At 43.2% G+C, this 15770-nt stretch overlaps 2 protein-coding genes across 13 annotated transcripts in view; both read right to left on the minus strand.

The window, feature by feature from the left end:
* Nucleotides 1-15770, minus strand: part of PHYH (phytanoyl-CoA 2-hydroxylase) — a 1057918-nt gene that overhangs the window by 359194 nt on the left and 682954 nt on the right. The window lies entirely within an intron of this gene.
* FRMD4A (FERM domain containing 4A) overlaps nucleotides 12359-15770 on the minus strand; it is a 695352-nt gene continuing 691940 nt past the window's right edge. For 11 of the 12 annotated variants that reach the window (XM_050803197.1, XM_050803199.1, XM_050803194.1 and 8 more), the window contains one exon: nucleotides 12359-15680. In XM_050803197.1, coding sequence (XP_050659154.1) covers nucleotides 15578-15680 — 103 coding nt within the window. In that variant the 3' untranslated portion in view covers nucleotides 12359-15577. The remainder of the gene's footprint in view (nucleotides 15681-15770) is intronic. The other variant, XM_050803195.1, reaches the window with a different exon arrangement.

Genomic DNA, 15770 nt, shown 5'->3' on the forward strand with positions numbered 1-15770 from the left:
TAGTTGTGTCACTGTTATCACTAAAGGGGAGCCAGAGTCCCTTTTGGGAGCCTTGTGTTTAGGGGCAATGTGTACTCACAAAACAATAACAGTAATAGTGATGGTGTTAGCAGCAACAGCAGTAATCATGGAAACGTAGATTAAGCATTTACTGTGTCTGAACCCTGTGGCTGTACCTGCTTTCAGCCAGTTCTGCATTGAGAAGGGCCGGGGATGTGTTGGGGCTAGATGCTGCCAAGTAGGTGGGTGTAGATTCACAGCGGTCTATTCTGGCCCCTCTTGGGAAGGTTCAAAAGCCAGTTTTGGCCACTTGTGGTCTTCTGCTGTGCCTAGACAGGATCGTTTCTGCTGGTTACGTGCATGGTGGTGGCTGAGGTCCATTGTCTGGAATTGAATTTGGGTTCCCTGCCTCCCACTCCCTCATTTGGAAACCTTTTCTTGTTGTTAAATCAGTTAGAGCTGGCCGTGCGTGGTGGCTCACGCCTGTAATCCCAGCACTGTGGGAGGCAGGCAGATCACAAGGTGAGGAGATTGAGACCATCCTGGCTAACACTGTGAAACCCTGTCTCTACTAAAAATACCAAAAATGAGCCAGGCGTGGTGGCGGGCACCTGGAGTCCCAGCTACTCAGGAGGCAGGAGAATGGTGTGGACCCAGGAGGCAGAGCTTGCAGTGAGCCGAGATTGCGCCAGTGCACTCCAGCCTGGGCGACAGAGCGAGACTCTGTCCCCCCTCCCCCCCCAAAAAAAAGATCAGTTAGAGCTTAGTGTAACTTACCAGTACAAGTGAGAGGCAGACTTTCGTAAGATATGACAGCAATCTAGATTTTCGTCTTGTGGTCTTATATAGGACCTATTTATAAATATTGTTGAATAAGTACTCCCCAAATTACTTTTTCTGTATTCACTGTCAGGTCACATAGTAGAGTAGTTCATTAATTTCTTGTTGTTTTCCGTTTTGCAGTTAATGTTCCACATAAAGAAGAAACCGTCATGTGACACCAGTACCTCCTAAAATTGGTCAGTGTGGTTAGATGGTTTAGAGAAAAAAGGAACCTGTTCCACAGGGCTGTGACTGACCATTTTGGGCTGCCATGGAGGGAAGCACATTCAAAGATGTAGATCCCCTCAGAGAAGTTTTCCATTCCCCTGAAATTAAAGATCTTCAGATGACTGCAAATAACATGAGGATATGTAGAAAAATGCCCTTCCCCAGTTTCCAAATCGTGAAAATTTGGCTCAGCAGATACTACATATTTCTGTTTGTAGTTGTTTATAAAACAATAAAGACATACCTTTTAAAATCAATCACAGTCCTTAGATAAATTTCTCCCATTCTTCCTCCCGAGACTCCTATCCATTCAGAGTTATGTCTCTGAATTCAAATTTAATAAAACACTGAGTTCCCCTCAGAAGTAAATAGTGCATTTCCTAGGAGTGTCATTGCCAATTGCAAAGGCAGAGCAGTAGTTTTCAGTGTTGCAACACAGAGCCTGGAGCAATCTGGAGGCTGTGGCTGTGATTTCAGTCTTTGGGGGACAATTAGGAAAGTAAAGCTGAGGCCAAAGATAATTGACACGTAGAAAGAAACAGAGGACTGTCCAGATCTCGTAGGAGGATGGGAGCGGTCCTGAGAGACCAGAGCTAGGCAGGCAGCTGTCGCTGAGAATGGAACTTAGTGATCTGCCTTGGGGCCAGAGCGATCGGTGAGAACTCAGAGGACTCGGAAACAGGCTTGATAGCAGTATGACTTTAAATGCTAATCTCTGCCTTCTGGTGATTTCCTGACCTACCAGCACTTTAGAGCACTCTAGGGTTTGATCTCAGTAAATAACTTGGAAATGCAACCATCTTTTTGTTAGAAAGTAATTATTATGTATCCGGAAAGAAAGCAGGTTGGAAAACACTAGTGTTTCCACGTCTTTGATAGATTTGAGTTCAGGGATTCATCTCATTGGCTCCTTTTCAGCCACATGTGCCTGCCTTCGCATCTCCACCCCACCCCAGCCCACCCCACCCCGTGAGGTTAATGCTTCACACAGAAGGATGGTAGAACGAAGTGGGGCAGTTTCAATGAAAGGGAGCATTAAGCAGAGCTCTGCCTCTTTCCTTTGTGTACATATCTGGTAGAACATAACTTAATGGATTGTGCCTCCTCCTTCCCTCAGTGTACTCCCATGAAGTCCCTAAAGAATAAGTTTATCCCATAGCAATCTATGGTATGGTGTCATATTGGGAGTCTTGAGCCGAAAAGCACTTTCTCACGGTGTATTGATGTAAGAGCTTCCAGCTGTCCAGAGCGCAAGAGCCAGCGCCAGTCCCCAGAGGGTTGCTATGGGAACACTGTTATGGCAACTGGTTTTCATCACAGACTCTGCAGTTCCATTGGCTGAACCATAACCACACGCTAGTCCTTTAATGGTTAACAGTAACCTTAAAATCATTTGAAATTTAAAAATAATTTCTGGTGGTGTGGAATAGCTAGGGAGGGCAGTGTGGCCAGCCGTGCAGCTGTGGTGTGAGCTGACCCCATTCAGAATATTAGAAACGTGCTCATTTAAACAAACAATGTATTTTTACGTTGACCAGAACAATTTATCATGAAAGCACTGATTATTTATTTTCCCCCATTGTAAACTTTATACAGCTTGCTTAAACGAATCCTCGTGTTGCCTCTAATGGTCACTCTCACTGGCCACTTCCTTCTGAGTCTCTTCTTCCCTGTCTGTAAGCACCAACTTCCTCAACTTTTTCTCACAGTGTTCGAGTTTAACACATAATTTTACCGACGAGAGCAGCTGAGAAGTTTCAAGCTGCCTTTTGGTGATCTCAGACTCATTCACTGAGCTTCAGGCCGGGACAGTCAAGAGTCACTCCTGCAACCGCTGTCCTGGCCTTTCTCAACTCCCAGTTTTACAACTTGCCAAAACTAAATTGCCCTTGCTGTCAACTGCTTTTCCTTTCAGACTTAGGCGATGTTAGGACCCATGAGCGTTGCAGTCTGAGCCTGCGTTTCTAAGTTTGGCCATCCTAGGAAGTAGAAGTGTAAAAGATGTAGAATTTGAAACTTTTGGACCACAACTCAAAACGAGTGTGTGGAGACCCAGTATTACATGTACACAGGCCCATCTACCTGAAACAAAGCCTCCGGCCGTACCTTGTGCAAGGCACATTCTTATGTTTTCTAATCTGTTGTGTTTCTTTTAAAAAATATGCTGGTGGTTATCCTCAGAATTGGTTGACAGGTCATTCATGTATGGTGGTCAGCAGTTTGAAAACCACCGATCTTTTTTTTTTAAATTTCAAACTTTTATGTTAATTTCAGGGGTACATGTGCAGGATGTGTGGGTTTATTACATAGGTAAACATATTCCATGGTGGTTTGCTGCACAGATCATCCCATTACCCAGGTATGAAGCCCGGCATCCACTAGCTATTCTTCCTGATCCTCTCCCTCCTCCCACCTGCCATCCTCCAACAGGCCCCAGTGTGTGTTGTTTCCCCTGAGTGTCCATGTGTTCTCATTGTTCAGCTCCTACTTACAGTTGAGAACACGTGGTATTTGCTTTGCTGTTTCTACGTTAGTTTGATAATGGCCTCCAGTTCCATCCAAGTCCCTGCAAAGGACATGATCTCATTCCTTTTTACGGCTGTGTAGTATTCCATGGTGTATATGCACCCCATTTTCTTTATCCAGTCTATCATTGGTGGGCATTTGGGTTGATTCCATGTCTTTGCTATTGTGAATTGTGTTGCAGTGAACATACACGTGCATGTGTTTTTATAATAGAGTGATTTATATTCTTTTGGTTGTATAACCGGGAATGGGGTTGTTGGATTGAATGGTATTTCTGTCTCTAGGTCTTTGAAGAATTGCCACACTGTCTTCCACAATGGTTAAACTAATTTACACTCCCACCAATAGTATAAAAGCGTTCCTTTCTTCTCTGCAACCTCGCCAGCGTCCATCACTTTTTAATTCTTTGATGATAGCCATTCTGACTGGTGTGAGATGGTAGCTCATTGTGGTTTTGATTTGCGTTTCTGTAATAATCGGTGATGTTGAGCTTTTTTTCTTACGTTTGTTGGCTGCATGTATGTATTCTTTTGTGAAGTGTCTGTTCGTGTCCTTTGCCCACTTTTTAATGGAGTTGTTTGAAAAACCACTGATTAAAGCAATTATCAGTAGAATTAAAGAAGGAAATGACCTGTTAGATGAATCTGGGACAAAAGGACTATAGTTCTTTTTTGATTTCTTTTTAATATGGAGATAACACTCTCAAGGTTAGTGTGAAATTTAGCAGATTATAGAACCTTAAGTACTTCAAAATGCTCAATACTTCTGCAGTAATATGTAATTCTTAAGTTTAAAATGAGGAGACGTCCATGGAAGAATCAAGAAAAGCAACTCGTAAGCCATCTGTTAGAAAATTGGCAGTATGTATAGGTGATCACCTTGGGTTGGTTGCACATTGTTGGATAAAGCAAGATTAAACGAGGTATTACAAAATAAATGGGAGGTCAGTTAAAGTACAAGATAGGTTTGGCTGGGTGTGGTGGCTCACACCTATAATGTCAGCACTCTGCGAAGCCAAGGTGGGCAGATCGCTTGAGCTCAAGAGTTTGAGGCCAGCCTGGGCAACAGGGTGAGACCTCATCTCTACAAAAAATACAAAAATTAGCCGGGTGTGGTGGCGTGCACGTGTTGTCCCGGCTACTTGGGTTGAAGTGGAAGAATTGTGTGAGCCCAGGAGGTCGAGGCTGTAGTGAGCAGTGATCACACCGCTGCGTTCCAGCCTGAGTGACAGACTGAGACCCTGTCCCAAAAATAAGTAATTAATTAAGTATGAGATAGGTTTGGGGCAAGAAGAGTTGCAAGGAGTCTAGTGTTATGCATCAAGTGTCTGTTGAGAGGACAGTGGTTTGGCCCTTTGAAAATTATTTCCTAAGACTCAGTGGTAAATTACATTTCTTTGAATGTAAATTTTCTTATTGGCAGTATAACATACATACAGAAAATCACTAGAGTACCACATCATGATAGGTTTTTCACAAAGTAAACAAAGTAACTAGTACCCAAATCAGAAAAGGTAACTGTTATTAACTCCCCAGAAATCTCTTCATGCCCTCTTCTAGTCATAGCCATGGTCCTAATTTCTAACATCATAATTTAAAAAAAAATCTTTACAGACGTGTAAGTCCCATACCATTAGTTGTACCCATTTAATGTGTACAAAAGTTTTTAGTATATTCAGAGTTATACAACCATCACCACAGTCTTAGGATACTTTCATCATTCCAAAAAAAGAACCTCGTTTGCCTGTGTTTAAAAATTTGCCTGTCTCCCCGTCTCTACTAAAAAATACAAAAAAAAACTAGCCGGGTGAGGTGGCGGGCGCCTGTAGTCCCAGCTACTCGGGAGGCTGAGGCAGGAGAATGGCGTAAACCCGGGAGGCGGAGCTTGCAGTGAGCCGAGATCTGGCCACTGCACTCCAGCCTGGGCGGCAGAGCGAGACTCCGTCTCAAAAAAAAAAAAAAAAAAAAAAAAAAAAAAAAAAAAAATTGCCTGTCTATAAATGGAATCAAACAGTATGTGCTTGACTTCTTTGACCCAGCATAGGGGTTCTGATACTTATTCATCCCCACTATGTGTAGTTATGGTCTCTCACAATTTATTCTACTGTTGATGGACACATGAGTTGTTTCTGGTTTTTGCATGTATGTTTTATATGTGTTTCTTGGTGAATATAAATTTCTATATTTCTGTTCACAAGAATATATACCAAGGTATGAAATTTCTGGGACATAGGGTATGTATAAACTTGGCCATTAGAGTTACTGTCAAAGAGTTTTCCAAAGGGCTTATACCAGTATACGTAGTCCCACAGCAGGATTTGAGAGTTGCAGTTACTCTGCCTCCTTGCCACACTTGATATATCCTCTGTCATTTTCATTTTAGCCCTTCTGGTAGTCAGAATGCTGTCACATTGTGGCTTAATTTGCATTTCTCTAATGACTAATATAGTCGAGTACCTTCTTTATATGCTTAATGGCCATTTGGATATTATCTTTTGTGAAGTTCCTGTTCAATACTTAACTTTTGTCCATTTTTCCCCTACTGAATTGCCTGCTTTTTTCTCACTGGTATGATACTTTCTGATTTGAATACTTTCTGTATTCTGGCTAGATATCTGTATTGCAAATAAACCTCTCCCTCGGTGGCCTCCCTTTGTGCCAGGTTACTTTTTATGCATTGGAGAAATAATCTTATGACTGACTCAGATACTGACATAACCTTTGCCAACTATCTTTGCCTGATAGATTTTAAAAATCAAATCATATGTCAAGCTTAAATAACAATTCTTTCTCTTGTTCTCTTGTTTAATGATGTCATCATAGTGGCATGTTTAAGAGTGTAAGATTTGTGAGAAGAGGAAATTATGTGAATGTTTGCTCTTTTTTTGTTAAATGTTGTATTGGATTATTTCGTTTGAGACATGGCTACTTTTGTTTTGCTTCTTTTGTTGTGCAAGTTCATGTTCTATATGTGTGGTGTAGACACTACTAGTTGCTTACCCAACTTTCATTCTCTCTCCTTCTCTACTAACAGAGCCCTAATTTGTTTAGAACTGTAATATGCACAGTTAAAACAACTTGTCCTCCCAGGACCTTTTGCAGTTAGGGTTGGTCATGTGACGTGGTCTTGCCAAGAAGATACAGATACAAGTCAGTGGGTGAGTGGGACTTCCTGGAAACCTGTTGCTTTTCTAAGAGAAAGACTTAGCTGACATACATATTTTGTCCTTTGCCTGTGATCATGATGCGTAGATGCTTGCTGGCCATCCTGCAATCTTGACAGTGAAGACGTGCTAAAGATGGCAGAGCAGAAGATAAAGCTTTTTTTTTTTTTTTTTTTTTAATGGCATCATGAAATCTTTTTGTATAAAACGTGAACTGCTCTTTTAAGGTTCTACAGAAAAACAGAAGAGATAGGTGATAGAGAGGGAGAAAGAAAGTTGTTGTGGGGAAGGGAGAGAGATTTATTATAAGGAATTGGTTGATATAGTTATGGAGGCTGAGAAGTCCAGTGATCTGCACCCTGCAAGCTGGAGACCCAGGAAAGCTTGTGGTGTAGCTCCCATCTGAATCCAAAGGCCTGAGAACCAAGAGAGTCAATGGTGTAAGTTCTAGTCTAAGTCCAAAGGCCTGAGAACCAGGAGATCTGATGGTGTAATTCCAGTCTGCAGGCGGACTGGAGTGTAGAGAGAGCTAATTCTCCTTTACCCCACCTTTTTGATCTATTCAGGCCATCAATGGATTGAATGATGCCGGTGTGCACGAGGAGGGCCGTCTGTTTACTCAGTCTACCAATTCAAATGTTAATCTCATCCAAAAACACCCTCCCAGATACGTTTGGGAGATTTCACCAAATATTTGGGTACCATATTCCCCAGTCAAGTTGACACAAAATTAACCATCACAGCTGCCTTCCTCTGGGCCTCATGTTATATGAGAACAGTATTGGGTAAGCTCCCACAGTTGGATTTCCCTTATATTTTGCTGAACTCAGTCCCTAAGCAATATATGCATTACTCAAACTTACTGACTTTCAAAATCAGTAAGTCAAACTTACTGACTTTCAAAGTCACTTTCAAAAGTGACTTGTGGCAAGTGTGCCATGGTGCTGAGGTCTTTGTTCATTTCGTCTGGAATAAAATCGGACTTTGCCACATCCTCCTAAGATAAAATAGTATGATAGCATTTACTTGAATTGGTTCTGTGGATGTTGGTACATTGTGATTTCAGTTACAGAAAAGCCACAGATGGAACTGATGTTAAAAGTACCTCAAGGACAACCAGGGACTAGAGCAGATGCCAAAAGGAGTTCTTCTGCTCTGTCATCAAGATTCTGAATCACTCAATTTATTGGACAAAAGCATTTAGCTCTGATTCCTTTTGCGTTCTCTCTAAATCTCCATCAGAATAAGAAGAGACTTAGAGAGAATTAAACTGTCTTCTGAATATCTGTTACAGATGTGAAAGATACTTGAGAAAATACATGACTGTGATTTCATCATTTTGGGAAAAGCAGTTTGATATGCTTTGACTTGTGTTATTACTACAATTCCTTCTGAGATAGCAACTCACGTTACGCTAACATGGGCCAAAAAAAAAGTGCTTGTGTTTTTGTCCTTAGTAGAGTTTTTTAAAAATTAAAAAGCTACAAATTAGTTTGTTTTAAATAGTATAGCAGTAGATTTTAGAGGTCTCTTTGAGATTTTAGAGCCTGTTCATCCCTTAATTAGGAATTTCTAGCCAGGACTCAGAGAGGATAAGGGCCCAATTTCTGGTCAGTAGGGGTGCTGGTTGTGAGGCTGTTGTCTCAGCTCCAAACATATCTTCACACTCTGCTTTGTCATGAGACTCTGCAAACCACATCTGTCCTTTGCTGGAGAGCTTTTTGTTAGGGTCCACCAGGATTGGACACGAGAGACTGGAACCTGGAGGCGGGAAGAAGGGAGCTCCCCCTTTCTGTTTGCTTTCTGTTTCTAACAACGATGGCACAGCCGTGGTTCTCCAGAAGCTAAGCAGTGGCTGTTCACTCCTGGAGGAATAGTGGGTTCCAGGGTGCAGTTTTCCACACTCGTAGAACAGCGTCATCGCTCCACTCGAAGATCACAGCACCATCAGCCGGTGCCCCTCCTCAGACGTTTGAATCCGAGCTCTGTGGAGTCCCCACATTTCTGAGGTGCCAGTACCAGGAGAGTGGTGTCCGCTCCTGAGACGTTTCACTCCCAGCTCCTGGAAGAGCTTCCACATTTGAATGATCCCAGACTTGCCTCTGGTTCCCAGCCCTAAGCGTGGTGACTTCCTACTGCGGTTCTCTCTGTGATACCTGAGAATCCCCTTTTTGCCTCCCACCTCTTGACTATCTGGTTGACGGTTGTTTTTTCAATCATCTCCCTTAGAATAATTGCTGTGGTCTTGGGTCGAGATAGAACAGGCACCCAGGTTTATCAGCTCCTGGAAAACAGCCATGAGCCCCAGGTCCTCTTCTATGCAATCCCAAGCTCAGGTGAAATTTTCCACTAGCTTTCCTCAACACAACATAGGGATCCCTCCCTAGATGATGTGATTCACCCCCATGGGCATAGCTGCAAGATTAGGGGAAACTAATGTTTTACCTAGACCCTGGTCATAAAGACCTCTCCTTGCTCCCTCCTTCACTCCCACCCTGCTGTTCCTCAGTCTCCTCGAGACCTCTGTCCATTCAGTCTGTTTTCTCCTATTTAATAGCACCTTCTCAGCTTCCCTTTTCTCTTTATAAAGTCAGTCTGGATCTCATTACCATCATTTCAGTCACCCTCCAGTCCCTTTTGCTCTCACATGCTTTTGTTGTCCTGCCACACCCGATGATAGCACCCAAGCCAGAATCATTCCAACCTCTCTCCTCCCGTGCTCTGACATGACGGTAACTGCTCTGGAGAAAATTCACAATCTAAGCGTCCGATGTCAGCCAGATCCTGCCTGCCATAGCTCTCCTGATACCTCTGCTCTCTCCTGATCCTACCCTGCTGCCTCCTTTTCATCTCACTTGGAGGGTGGCCTCACCTACCCTTCTCATACAACTTGAATATGGAGGCAATCTTAAGGGTCTATTTCTACCTCCAAACCTACCAGCATCTTGTCTTACTTGATTTGGAGAAAAAGCTGTTCCTCCTTCTGTCATAGGCTAAATCTTCCACTGGCCTGCTTTCTTATCTATTATGTTATCTAATTTACTTTCTATTGGCCCCCTCCACTTCCAATGTAATTTAAGTCTTATAAGGGCAGGGAATTTGCATCTGTTTTGTTTGTGCAGATGTGAGGTGTGGGGAAAGGAAAGCTGATGAAAAAGAAAGCTTGAATGATTCCAAGAGTTTTGACCTGAGCACTGGAAGGCCTAGAGTTGCCTGTAACTAAGCTGGGGAGGGCCATTCATGGTGAGGTTTGGAGGGGACAGTCAGGAGTTTAGTTCAAGACATGTTAGCACATTAGACATCCACGTGGGGATGTTGTGTAGGCAATGGGATGTGCAACTTTTAGAGAGGTCTAGGATATAGGGATAAATATAGGTGTCATCATTGTAAAGATGGCATTTAAAGCCATGAGACTAGATGGGAACTTTAAGGAGTAGTTGTCAATAATAAAGGGAAGGAGTCTAAGGACTGAGCCCGGGGACACTCCAATGTTAAGAAGCCAGGGAAGAAAAACTACCAAGGAGATTGAAAAGGAGAGCCCTGGACTGCGAAACCAGGTGGAAAACCAGGACAATGTGGCATCCTGACATCTCAGTGAAGAAAGTGTTTCAATGAAGTGTCCCACTTCTTCACACTCCAGAAAGTGTTGCTGGCAAGTGATATTAAATGAGAACAGCGAGTGAACCATTGGATTTGGCATTGCAGGGAGTTATTGACCTTGGCAAGAGTGGGTTTAGTAGAGTGGGGAGGGGATGAAAACATAATTGGAGTGGGTTTAAGAGAAAATGGATAAATGAAGGAGAAAATAATTAGCTTGTGAGGATAAAAATTTATGAAGATAGAAATGTGTTTCTGATTTAAAAAATCAATCTTGGTGCCATTATAATCCTATGGACTCTTGAGATTACTCTCCACATTGTTTTATTCTTCCGAATGCAGTGCAGGTTCTTCAGCTGTTGCCGAAGTAGATACTGACTTTGCTGGGAGCATGACTTTGTGCAAGGCATAAAGGTTATACCTCTGCAGCTCTTCTACTTTTTCCCTGCCATCTCTGACCACTCAACTCAGGTAACCAATGAGAGATGCCCTGTTGATCTCTTATCCTTGGGAATAATTTTAATCTCTTCCTCCTGTTTAATGTTAGTGTCCTCCTTTCCCCATATATGTGGTTGTGTGCCTGTTTGTTTCATCCATGAGAGGAAGCTTTTAAGAACTGGAACTCTGCACCAAATGTGCGATGAAATGACTTTGTTGGAGACCCATTGTCTGCCTGCTGGCTCTCATCAGTGATGACTTCACACTGCCATATTTAGAGAGTTTTACATAGAGCCTTTCTGAACTGGTATTCTGGGAAAATAAAGAGCTGGCTGTTTGCAATATGTTCTACCAGAAGTGGGGTGTTCACTTTGTGTTCTCTAATAATCAACTGTTTGGAATCACTTTTTTTTTGGCACAGTGAAAGGGGAGCTAGATAAACAGATTGATAGATGAAGAGGTGAAAAGTAGGAAGGAATGGGAAAGAAATGGGAAGAGGATCTTCCTAACTACCAGTTGCTTTCATGTGGTAGAGCTTAATGAGAAGATAATAGGTTAATTTACTGAGCTGTGACATATTTACATGTAAAAGACTTACATGAGGTCCCTTTCCCTTTTTTCAAGTGTAGATGATTTTGAGATGACCTGGTTGCTTCCCCAAGGAGAGGGGCTTCTGGCTCTCCAACGGGCAGTTTTTAGGGTGTAGGAAGTAGAGAACACTCTCTTGGTGGGCTTACATCCAGATGTGATTCTCAGTGGATTGTTTTCCTTTTTGGCAGCATCAACTGGCTCTAGCGGCCAAGGCTTCTGCAAGGCTTCCCATCCAGGAGCTTTTCATCCAGGGATGCTATTGGAGGCCAGACTTCCAGTTTTGCTAGGAAGAGATGCCTATTAAGTTAGGGGGCCAGGGATTTGATTGCAGCAGTCGCTATTCAAGTCAGCCAGTCATCATTTCATCCATAAGTCAGGGACTCCGTACTTGCAGTCCCAGTAGGCCCTTGCTCTGGTGATGTGATTTAGAGAGTCAGTGGCAGGGTTTGAGCTGCAGTGTGAGCACAGAGGGTTAATTTAGTCACAGAGAGCCTGAGCAGCCTGTGAGAGTGACCCTCTGCATCCTACATGGAACGAGGGACAACACGGAGAGACTAAAGACGATCCCTCAAAGCCTAGCTTCCTTCATTGCTCCTTCTGCTGTGGACTGTCCTGTGGGGACAGTACACATGCTGGAACATATTACAACATGGGCAGCTGTTTGCAGTGAACAGTGATGCAAAAGCTGAGATAGTATCCTCATAAAGACCTCTAATCTCAAGTCTTTTTTTGTAGTAGGAGGAATACATAATTTAGACAATATTATCTTGTACAGTTAACAAAAGGAAACTAGAATAAGAGGGAATTCGCCTCTGCTGAACAAACCAAGCTTCTCTCTATCATCTAGCAAGGCCATAAAAATACCATCTACAGATTGACTTTAGTAAAGGAGCCCACTGAGGACACAAGCACCTGAATTACAGATTCCCGGAGCACACACAGGCATTTATCGCTGACAGACAAAGAAACAAAATCTCCAGGAGGCAACTGGGATCTTTTCATTTTGAAAATGCTTTAATAAGTGTTGACAACACTGTTTTGCAAAATGTAAAGGTACTATACAAATTCTTAATACAAAAAGAATAAATTAAAAGCAGATTTCTTTTTTAATTCTGCAACTTTGTCTACAACGTACATCTTTTTCATTGATTACAGTTGAACAGAATCCAGTAAAATCATTTTACATGCTCTACAGTCAGTTTCAGGAGCAACCTAATCTTTTTTCCCCCATTATTAAACTAGACTCCATTTTACACAACTTGTAATAAACTATTGACATTAATGTATATGTAAAACTTTACACCTAGTTAACTAAGCAGTAACTGGTCGTCTGATAGCACCTGGATGGGGTTTGCTATATTTAGAACTAAACTAATACTGAATGAAAACAAATTGGAATTTTAACAGTTTCAACACTCACCTGCATATAATAAAATAAAAAATCAACCTGGCTCACAACATAAGTCTGATGTATGAGTTTTCACCAGTCTTCTGGCTGAAACAGGCCATTTCTTTTACACATCCGAAGAATCCAATAGGGGCTTTATATCAGACCAGGGACTTCATATTTCACCTTATTTTGTTTTAAAGGAATAGGGATAGAGAGTTTGCAAGTGCTTGTGTACAATAACTACATCATTTCCCACCACACTGATCATTAATCATGTCAGTCTCAAAGGACTAACGTTTTATGTACATTTTGTATTAACTGAACTCAGCTAAACAGTAAAACCTGTTTTACTTAATCTCTGTCTTGACTACCAGACTATCATGATGTTTGCTGGAACTGTAATTCCTGTTCCCACTCCATTTCTCTCTGTCCCCCGAATTGAAAACATAACCCAAGTCTTTAGAATTTTTGCCTCTCATTCCTTACAACTCAAGTGGGCTAGAATCTTGATCCGGTTTTCTCCAGACTAGATTTCAAGCTACTCTGCATGGTGTAGAACCTGTAACCACATAACCTCATCACCTTCCTTTTCCCTTTTGACTTTTCCTGTTGCACACAGTTCAGTCTGACTCTTCATGAATCTTCTTTGGGAGAAAGAAAAATGGCCCTATGTATCATGTTTCTGAATGAGGAAGGGAGAAAAAAAAATCACTGCTCTTTGTAGCTCTAACCATGAAAATAAAAGCAAAAAAAAATCCCCCAATGAATCCCTAGAATCATTTAATAATATCATAACCGGTTTCTATTTGTCCTGCAGGTGTACACTTAAAGCGTTCTGGGAATATTAATCCCTTCTGCATGCTGGAATCACCAGTCTAGCCATGCATGGAGCTGGGGAAAGCAGGCCCTGAATCGTCTACAGAGTTGGTGGAGGAGGCCACGGCCCGCCTTGTCCCAGCCAGGTGTGTGCGCCCCAGCTCGACTCTCGGTGGTCTCCAGGCTGCAGCAGAAGGAATACCTTGGTATTTATTTCGTTTTAGTATCCATCCTTACCCTCCTGGTCTGGTACAGCCTATGGTTATTCTTGGATTCCACATACATGAAAAGCGAAGATTTTTCTTTTCTTTTTATGCTTAAGCTAACTTCAGTTCTGCTTTCCCACAAAACTACTCCCACCCTGGCTCCTGTCACTGGCTGTCAATGTCTTTCCAATAGGAAGTCATTAGAGTGAGAAAAAAATTCCACCCCCACCCCCCACCCCCCAACCACTTGCGCCCAAAGCACAGCAACACCACCTCTGCGGAAACCTTTTTGTGCCATCTTGAATAACCCAACTAAAGTTGTGCACTTGTTATTATAAAAGTATTTTTGAGGCCTTTGAAGATTGATGGCTTTCCAGTTGTGTTTGAAGTGTAGCTTAAAACACATGTAAACGTGCAGCTCCCACACATTAATTTTTGTCTTTCCTCTTTTGGTATCTGCACACAAATGTGGTGCATGACAGTAAGTGATGATGTGGACACATGGGCCCTTTGGGAGCTGGTATTTTTTTCAACCCTGCTCTGCCTGTTGGCTAGTAGACACATGAGTCAAATCTTTCTACCTAAGGGCATAGTTGGGTTCTTGGAATAAGTGACACATGGGAGAAGTCGGATCTGAGCTCTTTTGTCACACAAGTGCTAATGAACAGAAAATGAGCCACAACAGTTAAACACTGAATGGATCGCAATGTGCTTTTCCCTTGGTTTCCCATAAAAAAGAAAATGAAACACCTTGTGCAAAAAAATAGGATACGCTTTTACTGGTTTGTTTTAATGAGAGAGAACCACTTTTGGCCATTATCACCTTATGTTACTACAAATCCTGAAAGGAAAGCAGCGTTGAGTCTTGGGCTTGGCTGAACCCCCTGCATGGACCGGGGCTAACGGTGCCCTCCATGACTCCTGCGGGTCTCTCTTCCTTTGTGTCCAGATGGATGGCGGCTGTGAGTCGGCAATGCCAGCCAAGACTCCCTCGTCTTCACCGTGGCATTGGGGCAGTTTCTCAGGCCCTCTACGGAGAGAGACGTGGGCCAGTAAGGGAGAGGGCTAGAGAGAGGACACCAGTTTACACAGGGTTGACTTACACTTATGTGTAGTAGTAGTTCAGAATTTAAACGAAATTTCCTTGCAGAAAGAATGTCTTCCTCTTGGCCCCTCTTAATTTTTTATGTTTTTATTTATTTTTAATCTTTGGCAGCATAGAACTGATCGTGGTCCTCCGATGCATCTCTGGTGTCGAGAGCTTCCTTTCTCATCTTCCCCTTCCCCCACAGCCACTCCCCACAAGCTGTCCCATCGAGGAATATTTCAGGTGTAAACTGAATATGCCACGAGGCCTCCTCTTCATGAAGTGCTTGATTGGCCTACGTACGGGTGGCAGGCTGGACACAGCTGACCGTCTTTCTGGTCACCCTGTAACTCAAGTCCCCTTTCTTGTTCTCTCCCAATGCTACTTGTCCGCAGGAATTGGATGCCAGCCGGCCCCCCTGACGGTTCCTGGCCTAGGGGCTGTCATGGCAGAGGGAAGCCACCAAGGTGCCATTGAGGATTGGTGTCTGGCTCTCCATGGGCAAGAGCGCCAGGGGACACACAGTGGGACCGGAACCTTCCAGAGTGTCTCCTCAGTCAGGTTTTCGAGGGGGAGGGAATGCGGAGACAGGAGAAAAAAAGTGCTGAGGGCCGAAGCTGGTGCAGGGTGACGGTGCGTCTGGGTAAGGCAAATGAGAGGCAGTGAGGTGATCTCAGAATGGCGTTGAGGCGGTCAGATTAGGCCGGGCTGGCTCACACGAGGGTCCCGGGCTTGGCTTTTTCCTGCCCGTACCACTGGACATCAGCTAGTTCTGGATAGAGGGAGGAATCCAGGAAACAGCTATCATTGTAGCCCCTGTGGGAGGCCCAAGAAAGGAGATGAGACAGTTAGTGGAGGAGGACGGGCTCAGCCAGGCCTAGACTGAGAAGGATGTGTTCACCTTGA

This window comes from Macaca thibetana, chromosome 9 (assembly GCF_024542745.1).
Source record: "Macaca thibetana thibetana isolate TM-01 chromosome 9, ASM2454274v1, whole genome shotgun sequence".
Classification (NCBI taxonomy): domain Eukaryota; kingdom Metazoa; phylum Chordata; class Mammalia; order Primates; family Cercopithecidae; genus Macaca; species Macaca thibetana.